We start from the raw sequence: 18,754 nt of genomic DNA, 5'->3' as shown, positions 1-18,754 counted from the left end.
GCAACACTAAAATGGTTATCTGACCATGTGGATTAAAGTAACTTCACGCCCTGAACCAGCTTGTCACCTTACTACAGATGTGCGCTATAGCTCTACTTATGCAAGAGCACAAAAGGTACAAGCATGTTGTTCAAAGGTTAGGCAGTGGTCCTCTAACAGGGACATCGCGACATCGTAGCAACAATCAGCATCACTGAGACCAAAGCAGGCAGTAACCGCTGCATGGGTCTCGTATGTACACTTTTTCTCTAAATGCTCGCTTTTCCAAATCCTTCCAAGGCACAGCCCAGTTTTCCTTCCCTGTCAGAAGGGCTTCTGCTGCCACTCAAGTATCAAGTTCTGCCCACCCTGCCAAAAGCATGCAGACTGCTGCCTTCCACCTTACGTGTCTGCTGGGTGCAGCAATACTTCCTCACAGGTCCAGTAACAGGTACTGAGTGATGCCTACCACTATAAGAAGCTTTTAACATTCATTTTCAAGGACATGTGTCATTTTTGAATTTTTGGCTTTTGGTATGGCTGGAGTCCCCGTGGACTATTATGTTTGCTGATGACATTGTGATCTGTAGCAAGAGTAGGGAGCAGGTTGAGGAGACACTGGAGAGGTGGAGATATGCTCAAGAGAGGAGAGGAATGAAGGTCAGTAGGAACAAGACAGAATCCATGTGTGTAAATGAGAGGGAGGTCAGTGGAATGGTGAGGTTGCAGGGAGTAGAGTTGGCGAAGGTGGATGAGTTTAAATACTTGGGATCAACAGTACAGAGTAATGGGGATTGAGGAAGAAAGGTGAAAAAGAGAGTGCAGGCAGGGTGGAATGGGTGGAGAAGAGTGTCAGGAGTGATTTGTGACAGACGGGTATCAGCAAGAGTGAAAGGGAAGGTCTACAGGACGGTAGTGAGACCAGCTATGTTATATGGGTTGGAGATGGTTGCACAGACCAGACAGCAGGAGACAGAGCTGGAGGTAGCAGAGTTAAAGATGCTATGGTTTGCATGGGTGTGATGAGGATGGACAGGATTAGAAATGAGTACATTAGAGGGTCAGCTCAAGTTGGACGGTTGGGAGACAAAGTCAGAGAGGCGAGATTGCGTTGGTTTGGACATGTGCAAAGGAGAGATGCTGAGTATATTGGGAGAAGGATGCTAATGATAGAGCTGCCAGGAAAGAGGAAGGCCTAAGAGAAGGTTTATAGATGTGGTGAGAGAGGACATGCAGGTGATGGGTGTAACGGAACAAGATACAGAGGACAGAAAGATATGGAAAAAGATGATCTGCTGTGGTGACCCCTAACGGGAGCAGCCGAAAGATGAAGAAGGTATGGCTGGAGGTCCCAGACCCAGCAACAACCGACCTTAATTTGCTCTTTGCCTTCATGTGTTTGGGGATATTGTAGGAAAACACAGATAATACATTGGAAGAACATGCAAACTCCATCTGGACTTGGGATTTGAACACAACTAAATCCTTACATTACAAACTAATTAATAAAAAGTGGAATTGACCGTACATACAACATATTTGAATATGTGGACTAATATATGCCGCCACCCCCAGCTTGAATTTAGAACAAACTGTACCGATACAACGGGCTGACTCGGTATACTTCTAGTCAGGGCAGAGGTTAACTAAAGCAAGTCCCAGCTCACCCTCCTCTGATTTAGGTGTGGTAATGACATCCATTTTAGCATTTCATAGCTAATGTGATCAAATTCACAAACTAATGGGAACGTGTCTCTTCAGCATTTCACTGCATAGCCATGAGGCCCAAGGGAAGCCTTCATTTTCTCTCTTCATTAGTGGCAGCCCTGTCCACAGTGAATAAAACCATTTTCTTCTGTCTTTCTTAGACTTTTGCTGACCAGATTTTTGGCATTTTTAACTGGACCATTCCACTGGCTGTTGCCCTATCCTGCTTTGGAGGGCTTAATGCTTCAATACTGGCAGCCTCAAGGTAACTTGTGTGTTTGTGTCAAAGGTTGAATATACTGTAGCTCTGGTGGTACTGTAGAAATGACAGTTGTCTTTGTAAATTCCAGATTGTTTTTTGTTGGGTCCCGTGAAGGACACCTACCCGACAGCTTGTGCATGATCCACGTTCATCGATTTACTCCGATTCCTGCACTTCTCTTCAATGTGAGTACAAAATATAAGGAAGGAAGGAAGAAAGAATGGTAGTTGAGCCGAGACAAGGCAGCTGGCGAGTATGCTGAAAATCAGACCACACACTTCCAGGCTATGTACTTTATTGTTGCTGTATTCTAAACGATATGCTAATGTGTGTTAAGTGATCCGAGCGTGCAGTCAATGATGTGTGTTAACTAAGAATATGCTGAAGTGAATTATTATTATAAGACAGGAGACCCCAGGTAGGACAAGTGGGTGAGACCTGAGACTGAAGGCTAAGAAAAGTGTGACACTATGGCATATGAAGCCCAGGACAGGACTTTATACTCTTACTCTTGTGGATGCAAAATGTTCTTGGGTATCAGGAAAAAGAAAATGCAGATTATTTACCTTGGCTATGAAGATTCCTTTATTTCAAGGCTTTGTGAGAAGTCAAGCAAAATGAGACCTTTTATTGGCTAACTAGAAAGATTACAACATGCAGGCTTAAGAGGGCAACTCAGGGCCCTTCTTCAGGCAAAATGGAATACAGAAAGTGGAGTTCCCTGTGTTTATATACACAGTAGGACAGTGAGAGCATTGGAAAACCTTTAGGTTTTATTTGTTATTATTTATTTATTTGTTGTTATATGTCCTAGTGTGTATATAAACACAGGGAACTCCACTTTCTATATTACATTTTGCCTGAAGAAGGGGCCTGAATTGCCCTCATAAGTCTGCACATTGTAATCTTTTTAATTAGCCAATAAAAGGGGTCATTTTACTCGACTTCTCACTACATTCATAATAGCTAACACGGTACAACACCCTAGTACTAAAGCCTTTGTGACAACAACATGTCCCACCTATCACCTGAAACGATGAAGTGAGATTGCACAGAAAGCGTATAAATGCTTACCTATTCCAGCGGAGTCAGTTCCAGATGCATGGCCAAGGACCCTTTAGCCTCCATATCATTTAACCATTGCTTTGTCCACAGGGTGTGATGGCGCTTGTATATCTTTGTGTGGAGGACATCTTCCAGCTTATTAACTATTACAGCTTCAGCTACTGGTTCTTTGTGGGCTTGTCAATTGCTGGGCAGCTGTACCTTCGTTGGAAGGAACCCAACAGACCACGGCCACTTAAGGTAAGACAGTATAATCACTGAATGTCGGACTGGGACTATACAATATGCTTGATTGATGACATTAATATATCCAGCTTCTAGACTGCCTGCCCTGGTATGGACTGTGTTAGCAACAAGGTGAGGGCACAGCAACAGTTACTTTCCCACCAAGAAAAATTTCCAGTCCACTGGCTAAGTTATCTTCAGAACTTTTTGTAAAGTGCCAGCTATATGCCCAAACTACTTTGATCTTGTTCTCTGAATCCAGAAAAGTATCAGCTCTATTTCTACACCCATAATCCTGTAAAGAAAACTCATTTCTTCTGCTGAGGCCAACAATATCACCTTGTGTGCAGATCATCACTACAAGTTCTACTGAAAAGTGATAACATACAAAGTGTCAAAAGCCTGCTTTGCAATAATTAAACAAGAAAGAAAATGAGTTGAAATATGAATGATACTGTGCATCAGGTGAATAAACACACACACAAAGTCATGTTGGGGCTTTTCTGTTTCCCTACAGCTCAGTCTTGTCTTCCCAATCATTTTCTGCTTCTGCACAATATTCCTGGTTGCTGTTCCACTATACAGTGATACCATCAACTCATTAATCGGAATTGCAATTGCTCTGTCTGGAATCCCAGTTTACTTCATTTGCTGCTACATCCCAGTCCACAAGCGACCAAAGTGCCTACGCAAAGCCATTGGTAAGTAAGCGGGGATCTGCGTGTTGGTATGATAAAAGCATTTCCTTTGTCTGATTAGGAATCATAGGCAACCCTACCACTCCATCTTGATTTTTTCTTTCACTTCCTAATTCTTTAAATATTACATTCAAATTGCTTCTATTTATTAATTCTGTTCCTGCACCAAATAATCACTCATACTCTTGAGGAATCCTGAAAAGAACACAGACACATCAATAAAAACAAAGACCCTTTAGCTTAGGGACTGATTCGTGACCACTTGATATTTACCTGCTGTCAAAGATTTTTCATAACTCCAAATGACAGCCCACCCTCTTCTCAAAGTAAATACGCTCGCTTCTCATTTTAGGTGAAGACATCCTTTCTTGTTTTATTTCCAGCTGTAGCCTACGTTCATGTAATTTCTGAATAGTTTCATTTTATTTATTTTTTACTTTAAATTTAAATGTCAAACTTCCTTCTTACAGGTTTTCTGCCTTACTGTAAACTGAGTGGCCACTTTGTGTAACTAACTGCTGAATCCGTGACCACTTCCCGTACATATCTGGCCATTGCTTTTTAGAGAAAGTAGGTAGGAGCAAACGGGTCACGTGCATGTGAACAGACGAGAAACGCGGAAAAGGTTTGAACATGCTGGGGTAGTGGGCAGCAGATGGGGTTGGTTTATCTTTTTTAATCATTTACTCAATTCAATTCAATTTATTCTTATTAAGCACACATCCACTCACAAGCTCAACGTGCTGTACAATAATTGGAAATCTGAAAAAAAGCAAAACAAACAGAAAACCTAAATGGAGACACAATGCAATAAATACAAACGTTTACAAATATACATGGTGGTTTTAAGCACACTGTATATTCTAACTGTCCGAAGTCAGATGCATTTTGAAAAGAATCAGTTCACAGGTAAATGGCAATTTAATTTGGATAAAAGCTGTCCGTATGTACAGTGGGTAAGAAATGACCCCCCCCCCCCCCCGAAATATTCCCCATTTGTTTTTGCTTTACAGCCTTGAATGAAAACACACAAACAAATATTTTTTTCCAGCTTTACTTACTTAATGCAATCTGTAACATCCAAGTGAAAGATATTACAGCTACAGTTCAGAAGAATGATAAAAAATAAAAAACAAGACATACTGAGATTAATAAAGGATCACTATTTTGTTGAACCCCCTTTTGCTTTAATGACAGCCTTGAGTCTGTTGGGATACTTCTCTAACAGCTGTGCACATCTAGATTGACCAATATTTGCCCACTCTTCTTTACAGAACTGTTCAAGTTCGGTCACGTTGGATGGTGAGCGTTGGTGGACTGCTATCTTCAAATCTTTCCACAGATTTTCAGTGGGATTTAGGTCTGGGCTCTGACTGGGCCACATGAGGACATTCACTTTTTTCTCCTTCAGCCACCGTGTGGTCAATTTTACTGTGTGCTTCAGTTCGTTGTCATGTTGAAAGGTGAACATTCTGCCCATCTTCAACTTTCTGGCAGAGGGCAGCAGGTTTTCCTCAAGAATTTGACAGTATTTTGCCCCAGCCATTTTTCCTTCTACCCTAACAAGAGTCCCAGGCCCTGTGGGAGAGAAACACCCCCATAACAGGATGCCGCCACCTCCATGCTTTACTGTAGGTATGGTGTGTTGTGGATGGTGAGCTACATTGGATTGCCACCAGGTGTACCGTTTGGTATTGTTGCCAAATAGTGCAATTTTGGTCTCATCTGACCATAAGACCTTTTTCCACTTGGCATCAGAATCTTCAAGGTGTATTCTGGCAAAGCTCAAACGAGCCTTAATGTGGCCTTTCTTAAGAAGTGGCTTTTTCCTTGCGACCTTCCCGAACAAGCCACAATTGTGGAGCGCTTGTGAAATTGTTGTCACATACACACAATGACCACTCTTCGCCATAAAATCCTCCAACTCCTTCAAAGTGGCCATCGGCCTCTTGGTAGCCTCTCTTACCAGTTTGGAGAGACAGCTGGATCTAGGGAGGGTCCTAGTAGTACCAAACCCTTGCCAATTCTTTATTATGGACTTTACTGTGCTCCTTGGGATTGTTAAAGCCTTTGAGATTGTTTGTCTCCATCTCCTGCCTTATGTCTATGCACAGCTCTATCCCGGAGATCTTTTGAAAGTGGCTTCCCACCCACAGTCAGTTGTTTGCTGTCAGTTGCACTACCAGGCAAGGGGCGGAATGTTCCAGGAACGGCTTCACTAATCACACTGAGTACAGGTGGAAGGAAGCCAGTAACCAGAGTCTGCAATGGAAATGGTGGGCACTTACACATTTACATTTACATCATTTAGCAGACGCTCTTATCCAGAGCGACTTACAACAGTGCTTAGTAGTCTACAACTGTTCTTCAGTCTTTAAGGCTAGGATTAAATCTACTGTCATTAAACAAGTTACCGCTGACCAAGTTGTACACAAAACCATGCTAGAAGAAAATAGTAAGTTTAGTACAAATTGTTTTTTTGTTTTTTTTTAAAGAGAAAAAGGGTAGAAAAAAGTATGGGGACTTTAGTCCCCCAAGTGCTGTTTAAAGAAGTGTGTCTTCAGACGACGTTTGAAGACAGTGAGGGTCTCCGCTGTTCGTACAGCAAGAGGAAGTTCGTTCCACCACTGAGGAGCCAACACTGCAAAGAGTCTTGATGCATGTCGTCCTCTTCTTTTAAGTAAGGGTGGTTCGAGACGAGCAGTGCTTGATGTTCTGAGAGAGCGAGAAGTGACACGCTGCTTAACCAGTGCTGAGATGTAAGGTGGTGCAGTTCCAGTGTTGGCCTTAAAGGCAAGTGTTAGGGTTTTGAACCTGAAGCGGGCAGCCACAGGGAGCCAGTGCAGGTTCCGCAGCAGAGGTGTAGTGTGTGAGAATTTGGGAACATTAAAAATGAGTCTTGCAGCTGCATTCTGGATCAATTGAAGTGGTCGTGTTGCCTTTAGTGAAAGTCCAGACATCAGAGAGTTGCAGTAGTCCAGCTTAGAGATGACCAAGGTCTGGACGAGAAGCTGAGTAGCCTCTGTAGTGAGAAAGGGGCGGATTCTCCTGATGTTGTAAAGAAGATATCTGCAGGACCTGGAGAGGTTGCTGATGTGTGGAGAAAAAGACAAGTCTTCATTTAGAGTGACACCAAGACTTCTTGCCGTTTTTGAGGGGACGATAACCGATTTGTCAAAAGAGACTGCAAGGTCAAGATTCGGAGATGAGTTGCCTTTGATGTACAAGAGTTCAGTCTTGCTGGGATTCAACTTGAGGTGGTGGGAAGTCATCCAAGAGGAGATATCAGCAAGGCAGTCTGAAATGCGGGTTGAGACCTGCTGGTCATCTGGTGGAAAGGAGAGAATGAGTTGAGTGTGTTTGTGTTTGGGGGGGTTGGGACACCCTTTATTAATCTCAGTATTTTTTTTTTTTTAATTCTTCTAAACTTGGATGTTATAGATTGCATTGGGTAAGTAAAGCTGGAAAAAATATTGGTTTGTGTGTTTTCATTTAAGACTGTAAAGCAAAAAAAAAAAAAAAATTGGAATATTTTGAAGGGGGGGATTCTTTTCTATACCCACTGTAGATACTCCAAGGCAGGTCTATAAATTAAAATGGATGATGTTTGTTAAAATAATGCAGTATACAGTATGTGCTACTCTGTACAAAGGTGCTGCCAAAAAAGATGGAGCCTTCGAAACAAGCTGATAGAGAATGTCAGCCAAAGACCCAAACAGGCTCTGTTCTGATTAGTAGAACGAAGAAAAGTTATTTTGTTTGGATTAATTTTGAAGCACACTATTGTATTTGCAATGTTTATTTTATTTGTTTGATTGAGTTGCACTCTTGTTACAATGTTTTATTCTAAAATAAAGGCAAAAACCATGAGAAAATATGCAGAAATACCAAACCACCAGAAAAAAAAATCCCTGCAGATGGAGGCACAGGCCTGACTACTCAATGCGAACATAAAAACAGTCAAATGCAACAGGATCTCTGACCTTACCCGGCACTGACAGCAGTGTTATCCCCCTGTAGTTGCTGCAATGCAGGCGATCACCCTTCCCTTTCCAGATAGGGCCAACAAGTCCCGTTTTCCAGTCAGTTGGGATGATGCCAGTCTCCCAAATGGAAGCAAAGATTGCTTACAATGCCAGGAGGACAGCCTTACCACCAGCCTGGTGAAGTTCACCCCGGATACCACAGATCCCTGCAGCCTTTCCTTCCCTTTGCTGGTTCACCTCCTGTGCAGTCTCAGTGAGACTGGGTGGTTCACAGCTAAATGGAGGATCAGCCTCAAGAACTGTGGACCAAGAGATATCCAACGTCCTAGCTGGAGGATCAGCTTTAAACAGCTGCTCAAGGTAGCCAGCCCAGCAGGTCACAACTTCAGCGTAATCTGCAAGGACCATTTCATCACCCGCCCTGACTGCCACTCTCTGAGGAACAGATTTGGATTTGCATAATGTTGTGATTCCTCTGTAAGCAGGATGTGGGTCACTAGACCATATATGGTGTGTCACATGCTCACAGCTTCCTCTAACAAACGCCTTCTTATCTGCCCACAGAGTCGTCACAGCCATCCTTCTCAGTTCCCAGTACAGACCGGAGTTGTCATCAAGCCACGCGGTGTGACTCCTCGTGATAATAGCCACGGTGCCCTAAGAGATGAAATATCTCCTTCTGGGAACACCGGCAACACCAACACTGCCCTCAGCAACATTCAGGGTCTCGTCACAGAGGGTCTCCCACATCACATTAGGGTTCAGTAGACTGATCAGCCAAAATTAAATGAGAGCTTCATTCTGTCAGTTTTTAATTTATCTACAGTATTGTTATTTGCAGCATTTACAAACAAAAAGACAATTAATGGCGCAAAATAATTACATTATAGTGTTAAATTGGGGGCGGCATGGTGGCGCAGTGGTAGCGCTGCTGCCTCGCAGTTAGGAGACCTGGGTTCACTTCCCGGTTACTCCCTGCGTGGAGTTTGCATGTTCTCCCCGTGTCTGTGTGGGTTTCCTCCGGGCGCTCCGGTTTCCACCCACAGTCCAAAGACATGCTGGTTAGGTGGATTAGTGATTCTAAATTGGCCCTAGTGTGTGCTTGGTGTGTGGGTGTGTTTGTGTGTGTCCTGCGGTGGGTTGGCACCCTGCCCAGGATTGGTTCCTGCCTTGTGCCCTGTGTTGGCTGGGATTGGCTCCAGCAGACCCCCGTGACCCTGTGTTCGGATTCAGCGGGTTGGAAAATGGATGGATGGATGAATGAATGAATGTTAAATTGAAAAAGCCCACAAGTACTAAATATCTGCTTCTACACTAAAAGTCATATCAAGACTTTAGTTACTAGCCGCCGTGAGGTGAACACTGGACAGAACACATTATCAAGAACAGATGAGTGCACGACGGAAATGACGTTACTGAAGCAGCAGATAATAATTCATAAAGATCAAAAATGAAGTCGTCAAGAAGCAGGACTCCAGTTCAATTGTAAGCTTCACGTAACCTCACACACAGACCTAGAGACAGCGTTTCAGGAGCGGGATATACAGTTCCTTCAGGATGTTCACCAAGAGCTTTCTCATTAAACTGTACGATGAGGAAAAGAGCGGTGTGCAGTGAAGACCCCGATTCTAGAGTGTTGGTATTACCAGATATGTGACTTAATATCAGAGTGTTCTAGATCATTCTGTACCCAGCAGGAAGTTAGTTTAGTTGAGTCATGTAAAATGACAGTTGATCGTCAGTTTATTTTTCAATTTGATGTGAGGGAAGACTGTCAAGGAATGACGTAGAGCAATGGACTGAAGATGGGCAAATCACTTGAGCATCTAAGAAGGGAAGACAAGGAGAGAGTTTTGTGATTTTATGCAAGTGGTGCAGAAGACGTGTAACTCCAGATTCATAGTAACATCAAGCTTCAGCACTGAGGTGTGTTACTGACAATGCTGAGATAATTTGCATGGATCCAGTCTGCAGTAAGACACTTGGCTTCTGAGCTGTGCTTGACGTTCTACTTAGTAGAATTAAACAACGTTTGTACTCATCCTGAGCCTGATGTTATTGAAGCAGGTAGCATGCTTATCCATTTGATAAGCTAATTCAGCGTAAGCATGAATAAATTAAACAGAAACAAACCAGGCCTGGGCCACTGAAGCACACCAGCAGCGAAATGCTTTTACCATTGAAGAAGAATGGCCGCATACCACCAGACAGGTGAGAGTACATCTCTGGAAGTTCAGCAGAAGGCATTTGTAATCAGCCATGTGAAACCGTGCGCAGTGACATTTACAAGGAAGAGACGTTCTACTACAGGTGCTTTCTATACATTCTTAAACCGGGTGGCACGGTGGTGCAGTGGGTAGCGCTGCTGCCTCGCAGTAAGGAGACCTGTGGTTCGCTTCCTGGGTCCTCCCTGCGTGGAGTTTGCATGTTCTCCCCATGTCTGCGTGGGTTTCCTCCCACAGTCCAAAGACATGCAGGTTAGGCGCATTGGTGATCCTAAATTGTCCTTGGTGTGGGCTGGCGCCCTGCCCGGGGTTTGTTCCTACCTTGCGCCCTGTGTTGGCTCCAGCAGACCCCCCGTGACCCTGTGTTAGGATTCAGCGGATTGGACAATGACTGACATTCTCAAACCTACTAAATTAAGCTCAGGGCTGCGCCGGGCCTGAGCTTATCAGATGGGCAAAGGATACAAAGGCAAGAAACACTGGACAGGGTAGTCCTCCATTTAACCTCACACTTGTTTTAACTGTTAGAATATATTAAGCGAAACAGCACTTAATCTTTAATAGGTGAAATTAATTGGGAATAATTTGACATATGTAATGAAACTAGAGGAAATAAAACAATGTCCAGTAAATAATGTGCTAAACTATACAAGGCATACAAAATACAGCACGCAGAAATGATCTAGAATGTTCACAATACACAAATGACGCTAATGACAGAGCTCTTCGGTCCGACTAAGGACTAGCGTTATGTTGGACAGAATATCGTGACGTTTTAGATGGTGATTATCACCACTTTTTATATCAGAGATTTGTTCCAGGGCAGATATTCAACTGTAAGCAGTCAGTTTTAAACTTGACCTCAGGTTTCAGAAACAGGGGATTCGATGCTTGAGGGCACACGGTTTAGAAACTGAAACGGCCGATTTGACAGATGATTTCATTGTTTGGGGGCTTTTGTGAGTAAGAGAGGTAGAGTCTTTTTAATTGAACGCCTGTTTTGTTTTGTGCACAATCCTGAGGTATATCGGAGTGTGTGAGTGACCTCCTACTGGAACAGCAACTCGCACATAAACTAACAATTACTACACACTGGAAACATGGAGATGTTTTAAAATGGGAGACCGATGCACTACAAAAAAACTCTTTTAGTTACAAAATGAGGTGGCATTTGTACAGATCTTTAACACCTGAAACTGTAAATATGTTGAATTCTGGTGTGTTTGTCCTCTTTCTGTCTTATTAGTCTGGAATGCATGGGCTCTCACGTTGTGGCCGATGCCTTTGTACCCTCCTGTGTTTCTAATCAGTTACCAGACTGGAATGAAAGTAACATTGTCTGTCATAAATATTCATTCATATGTACTTCACCTTTTATAAAAGATGTGTTTCTAATAATTGCCAAATGAAAACACAGAAGATGTACACCTGAGAGATTAATTTAATAAATATTGTCCTTGTAGATCTCTCTTAAGCTTCGATGTCTTGACTAAAGATTTTGTTTTTCTTTCTAGTATCCATCACACGATTCATCCAGTTTGTGTGTTTCTCAGTGCTGACAGAAATGGACACTGAAGACAAAAAAGAATGAAGGAACACACACACACACACAGACACACACACACAGACACACACACACGGAGGTCATCCCGAGATGTCAAACCTGAGAGACTCCACAGAACAGCCAGGCGGCTCACACAAGACCAGCAGAGCTCAAGCAGGACAGACAAGTTAAGATGTCGAGGACAAAACAAAGTATAAATGTTGTGGTGTTTTTTTTTTGGCCTAATATATTCTGGATTTTTGAAGAAAGGGTTGTGAAAAGTGAATACTGTATTGACTTTTGACAATAGTGTATTTTTAATATAAAAAGATATCATTATTCACTCAAGATAAATGGGAGTATTTTTAAAAATTTGAACTGTGGTGTCATTCTTGAGTTCTTTCCAGGTAATTAATCAAGCAGATGTGCAAAACCGTAGTGACGGCAAGAAGCTTATGAGACCAAAGGCTGGGGATAAAAAATGTCCTGTTTGACAATGTCCTGTATTTTAAATCTTTCTTTTATATCAATGCATCTACAGATTTAACAAAGGAGTCTGCTATATGCTAAGACCTGGAAGTTATGCTTCCTCAAAACATCACAGAAATAACACAAATTATAAATACCCAGCATGCTACAGAAGTGTCAGTTTATGCAAAGAATAAGAACATGAAGATGTGTTTTTCTATCACGACACTGTAATTTGACATACAGTTTTTGAAACCATCATTAAAACCGCTCAATATTAGCATTTGCTCTTCTGTAGTTACAGAGCCATGCACATCAATATAAAAACAATTTTCCTCTTGACTTGGCGGACTCTGCTAAATCTTTGCTAACATCCCCATCTCGCATCACGTACCCATGTTAAATTATTTATACAGGCAACTAATTACCAAGATGACACACAGCCTTGGTAACAAAAGCTGCAAGAAACTCGACTCAGATGGGATACAAATATAACAGAGGGCATTGAAATATAAAGTCACATCATGGGAGAATACAGTCAACCAAACTCACTGAGTTGCTCTCCACATACAGTATTTCTAAAAGGTACACAGCACACAGGAGGAGATCTCTGCTTGAGTGTACTGTACTGTATACACACGAATCCACACGGGATCCACATGGCGACCATGGGATTTGCTATAAATACTTTGTTCTCGACTAATTTTTATTATCATTTAAACATTATCAACATTGTAGTGTATATGCTCTGTAAAAACAAATAAAGCCTAAAGTTATTGTTTCACAGCTGGTAGCCATTAAAACAAAATAAAAAGGAAACTGACCGTCTCTGTCAATGCTGCAATGCAGAGATGAAGTAAAGCTTCTCCAAGAGCTCCTCCTAAAATCACATAACCTTTAAAATAGGGAAACAAAAATATAATTTAAAGACACAGACAAAGTATGACTCTGTAATATCTAGTTATGTCTCTTACCTTCAGTGTCTTTGTTAGGTTTGCAGGGTATATTAAAAAATAAATAAATCAATAACATACACACTTTAGAAAATCTGGCATTTGGTGACACAGTTTCTGAGAGTCTGTTTCAATTTAATTTTGGTTTGAAATTAACGTGAGGTTCTTTGCTGAAAAAGACGAGATGTGTCCGAGTTTAACTGAATCCACTGTGGGTGGCACGGTGGCGCAGTGGGTAGCGCTGCTGCCTCGCAGTTAGGAAACCTGGGTTCACTTCCCGGGTCCTCCCTGCGTGGAGTTTGCATGTTCTCCCCGTGTCTGTGTGGGTTTCCTCCAGGTACTCCGGTTTCCTCCCACAGTCCAAAGACATGCAGGTTAGGTGCACTGGCAATCCTAAATTGTCCCTAATGTGTGGGTGGGTGTGTGTGTGCCCTGCGGTGGGCTGGCCCGGGGTTTGTTTCCTGCCTTGCACCCTGTGCTGGCTGAGATTGGCTCCAGCAGACCCCCATGATCCTGTAGTTAGGATATAGCAGGTTGGATAATGGATGGATGAATCCACTGCAGTTTTAGATTACTTTGTAAAATAACTTTACACGTTTATATCTGCCAACAACCACCTGATGTTAGTTTTAAACTCTCAAAAAAACTCCCAAGTCTCTTGGCATTTTGTTTTGCACTCACCTTAAGCCAATCTTCGCCGTCTTCTTCTTTTGGCTGCTCCCGTTAGGGGTTGCCAAAGCGGATCATCCTCTTCCATATCTTTTTGTCCTCTGCATCTTGTTCTGTTACACCCATCACCTGCATGTCCTCTCTCACCACATCTATAAACCTTCTCTTAGGCCTTCCTCTTTTCCTCTTACCTGGCAGCTTCATCCTTAGCATCCTTCTCCCAATATACTCCGCATCTCTCCTCTGCACATTTCCAAACCAATAAAATCTCGCCTCTCTGACTTTGTCTCTAAACTGTCCAACTTGAGCTGACCCTCTAATGTCCTCATTTCTAATTCTATCCATCCTTGTCACACCCAGTGCAAATCTTAGCATCTTTAACTCTGCTACCTCCAGCTCTGTCTCCTGCTTTCTGGTCAGTGCCATCGTCTCTAACCCATATAACATAGCTGGTCTTACTACCCTACTGTAGACCTTCCCTTTCACTCTTGGTGATACCCGTCTGTCACAGATCACTCCTGACACTCTTCTCCACCCATTCCACCCTGCCTGCACTCTTTTTCACCTCTTTCTTCCACAATCCCCATTACTCTGTACTGTTGATCCCAAGTATTTAAACTCATCCACCTTCACCAACACTACTCCCTGCATCCTCACCATTCCACTGACCTCCCTCTCATTTCCACACATGTATTCTGTCTTGTTCCTACTGACCTTCATTCCTCTCCTCGATAGATAGATAGATAGATAGATAGATAGATAGATAGATAGATAGATAGATAGATAGATAGATAGATAGATAGATAGATAGATAGATACTTTATTAATCCCAAGGGGAAATTCACATACTCCAGCAGCACCTTACTGATACAAAAAACAATATTAAACTAAAGATTGGTAGTAATGCAGGTAAAAAACAGACAATATCTTTGTATAATGTTAACGTTTACCCCCCGCCCGGGTGGAATTGAAGAGTTGCATAGTTTGGGGGAGGAACGATCTTCTCAGTCTGTCGCTGAAGCTGCTCTTCTGTCTGGAGATGATACTGTTTAGTGGACTCTCCATGATTGACAGGAGCCTGCTCAGTGCCCGTCGCTCTGCCACGGATGTCAAACTGTCCAGCTCCATGCCAACAATAGAGCCTGCCTTCCTCACCAGTTTGTCCAGGCGTGAGGCGTCTTTCTTCTTAATACTGCCTCCCCAGCACACCACCGCGTAGAAGAGGGTGCTCGCCACAACCATCTGATAGAACATCTGCAGCATCTTATTGCAGATGTTGAAGGACGCCTGCCTTCTAAGGAAGTATAGTCGGCTCTGTCCTTTCTTACACAGAGAATCAGTATTGGCAGTCCAGTCTAATTTATCATCCAGCTGCACCCCCAGGTATTTATAGGTCTGTACCCTCTGCACACAGTCACCTCTGATAATCACGGGGTCCATGAGGGGCCTGGTCCTCCTAAAATCCACCACCAGCTCCTTGGTTTTGCTGGTGTTCAGTTGTAGGTGGTTTGAGTCGCATCATTTAACAAACTCATTGATTAGGTCCCTATACTCCTCCTCCTGCCCACTCCTGATGCAGCCCACGATAGCAGTGTCGTCAGCGAACTTTTGCATGTGGCAGGACTCCGAGTTGTATTGGAAGTCTGATGTATATAGGCTGAACAGGACCGGAGAAAGTACAGTCCTCTGCAGCGCTCCTGTGTTGCTGACCACAATGTCAGACGTGCAGTTCCCGAGACGCACATACTGAGGTCTGTCTTTAAGATAGTCCACGATCCATGCCACCAGGTATGAATCTACTCCCATATCTGCCAGCTTGTCCTTGAGGAGCAGAGGTTGGATGGTGTTGAAGTCGCTAGAGAAGTCCAGAAACATAATTCTTACAGCACCACTGCCTCTGTCCAAGTGGGAGAGGGATCGGTGTAGCATACAGATGATGGCATCCTCCGCTCCCACCTTCTCCTGATAAGAGAACAGCAGAGGGTCAAGGGTGTGTTGAACTTGTGGCCTCAGGTGGTGAAGCAGCAGCCTCTCCATGGTCTTCATCACATGTGACGTCAGAGCAACAGGCCAGAAGTCATTCAGCTCACTAGGACGTGACACCTTTGGGACTGGGGTGATGCAAGATGTTTTCCAAAGCCTCGGGACTCTCCCCTGTTCCAGGCTCAGGTTGAAGATGCGCTGTAGAGGACCCCCCAGCTCCGATGCACAGACCTTCAGCAGTCGTGGCGATACTCCATCTGGACCCGCTGATTTGCTGGCACGAAGTCTCCTCAGCTCTCTGCTCACCTGCGCTGTTGTAATTGTGGGTGGGGATGTCTCTCCTATGCTGGTATCAGCAGAAGGATGTGTGGAGGGTGCAGTACTCCAAGGTGAGAGTGAGAGTGGGTTAGGGTGGTCAAACCTGTTAAAGAAGTTGTTCATTTGGTTTGCTCTCTTCACGTCTCTCTCGATGATGGTACCCCACTTCGAGCTGCAGCCAGTGATGATCTTCATCCCATCCCACACTTCCTTCATGCTGTTATTCTGCAACTTCTGCTCCAGCTTTCTCCTGTACTGCTCCTTCGCCGCCCTGAGCTGGACTCGGAGTTCCTTCTGCACGCGCTTAAGCTCATGCTGATCACCACCTTTAAAAGCCCTTTTCTTCTGGTTCAAAAGGCCCTTGATGTCACTTGTAATCCATGGCTTGTTGTTAGCATAGCAGCGTACAGTTCTTACTGGAACTACAATGTCCATACAGAAGTTGATGTAGTCGGTAGTGCAGTCAACAACAACTCTAGAGCACATCTCCACCTCTCCAGGGTCTCCTCAACCTGCTCCCTACTATCGCTACAGATCACAATGTCATCAGCAAACATCATAGTCCACGGGGACTCCTGTCTAATCTCGTAATCTGTCAACCTGTCCATCACCATTGCAAATAAGAAAGGGCTCAGAGCCGATCCCTGAAGTAATCCCACCTCCAACTTGAATGCATCCGTCACTCCTACCACAGACCTCACGACTGTCACACGTCCCTCATACATATCTTGTACAACTTTTACGTACTTCTCTGCCATTCTCGACTTCCTCATACAATACCACAACTCCTCTCTTGTCATCCTGTCATATGCTTTCTCCAGGTCCACAAAGACGCAATGCAACTCCTTCTGGCTTTCTCTAAACTTCTCCATCAACACCCTCAGAGCAAACATACATCTGTGGTGCTCTTTCTTGGCATGAAACCATACTGCTGCTCACTAATCATCACCTCACTTCTTAACCAAGCTTCCACTACTCTTTCCCATAACTTCATGCTGTGGCTCATCAATTTTATCCCCCTGTGGTTACTGCAGCTCTGCACATCCCCCTTATTCTTAAATATCAGCACCAGTACACTTCTTCTCTACTCCTCAGGCACCCTCTCACTTTCCAAGATTCCATTAAACAATCTGGTTAAAAACTCCACTGCCATCTCTCCTAAACACCTCCATGCTTCCATAGGTATGTCATCTGGACCAACGGCCTTTCCATTTTTCATCCTCTTCATAGCTGTCCTTACTTCCTGATTCACTATCTCCACATCATCCTACCTCTTCTCTCTCTCATTCTCTTAAGCCAATAAATGTATTAAATATCAAAATGTTCTCTTTCACTGACCAATGATAAATTTCAGAGACTTGCAGAAATGTTATCAGTTAAATGGCTCTGCAATCTACACATCTGTAGTTAAAATGTAAGGAATTTATAATAACCTGAATTACCTGCAGTGTGGAAGCAAGGATTTCCTGCAGGTATTCAGATGTCCTCCCACTGTCAGACATGCCGTTATGATGAGAGCTTCACTTCATCCAGTTTGTTTCTCATTTATATTAAATTCTGTCAAGACAGGCTAAACTGAAAGATTTTAGAAAATGGATGAACAGATCGGTGGATGAAGGTTATTCTCATTGTTTTTAGGAAGAATGATCAAGTTTCTTTAATATTGGAAAATTGACATGCTTCCACGGTTTCAATTGTTGTTTGGACTCTGGGTCATGCGTTGCACCCAAATAATTTCCTGATTTATAGAATGCCTCTTAAAAGTTCACCCAGTCTGAAGTCACTAGCCAGAGGCTCCCTTTGGACATGATGGTGGTGCTTCATTTCAAGAATTAAAATTCGAGGTACCCAGCAAGCACAATCCTTGTTCTTTGTTTTTTATCTGTGAATGAAGAATGAACTTAGCTGACCAAATAACTAATCCCAATACACTGAATTATCATCAGACTCTCATGCCTCACCGCTCTTCAGTTCTTCCTTACAGTTTGCATTCTCTTTTGTTGTTGATGTCAAAAACTGGTTAGACTTTGGGTCATCATTGAGAAACATCTGGTCATAGCACATTTCTACAGTCTGTCTCTTAATCGTGGCATGTGAAGAGGACCCTGCACAACATGGTGGACTTCAATTTCCAAAGGCAGATTGTTCTCGATACTTGATTTTGTGGATTTTTGGGATCCTTGCAGACTGTGTTCTGAAAAATGAAACATCTATACAGTGCATCCGGAAAGTATTCCCAGCACATCACTTTTTCCACATTTTGTTATGTTACGGCCTTATTCCAAAATGGATTAAATTCATTTTTTTCCTCAGAATTCTACACACAACACCCCATAATGACAACGTGAAAAAAGTTTACTTGAGGTTTTTGCAAATTTATTAAAAATAAAAAAACTGAGAAATCCCATGTACATAAGTATTCACAGCCTTTGTTCAGTACTTTGTCGATGCATCTTTGGCAGCAATTACAGCCTCAAGTCTTGTTGAATATGATGCCACAAGCTTGGCACACCTATCCTTGGCCAGTTTTGCCCATTCCTCTTTGCAACACCTCTCAAGCTCCATCAGGTTGGATGGGAAGCGTCGGTGCACAGCCATTTTAAGATCTCTCCAGAGATGTTCAATCGGATTCAAGTCTGGGCTCTGGCTGGGACACTCAAGGACATTCACAGA

The 18,754-nt window shown here is 43.2% G+C and overlaps 1 protein-coding gene across 3 annotated transcripts in view; it reads left to right on the top strand.

Moving 5' to 3' along the window:
• The window catches only part of slc7a7 (solute carrier family 7 member 7), a 39,060-nt gene extending 26,992 nt beyond the window's left edge, over positions 1–12,068 (top strand). For all 3 annotated transcript variants that reach the window (XM_028793632.2, XM_051922306.1, XM_051922305.1), the window contains 5 exons: positions 1,848–1,951; positions 2,037–2,133; positions 3,104–3,253; positions 3,756–3,939; positions 11,662–12,068. In XM_028793632.2, the coding sequence (XP_028649465.1) occupies positions 1,848–1,951; positions 2,037–2,133; positions 3,104–3,253; positions 3,756–3,939; positions 11,662–11,738 (612 nt within the window). In that variant the 3' untranslated portion in view covers positions 11,739–12,068. The remainder of the gene's footprint in view (positions 1–1,847; positions 1,952–2,036; positions 2,134–3,103; positions 3,254–3,755; positions 3,940–11,661) is intronic.
• The last annotated feature ends 6,686 nt before the right edge of the window (positions 12,069–18,754 follow it).

The sequence above is a fragment of the Erpetoichthys calabaricus genome, chromosome 2 (assembly GCF_900747795.2).
Source record: "Erpetoichthys calabaricus chromosome 2, fErpCal1.3, whole genome shotgun sequence".
NCBI lineage: Eukaryota > Metazoa > Chordata > Cladistia > Polypteriformes > Polypteridae > Erpetoichthys > Erpetoichthys calabaricus.
The sequence above is the reverse complement of the archived record's forward strand: the minus strand, read 5'-3'. Positions and strand labels throughout refer to the sequence as shown.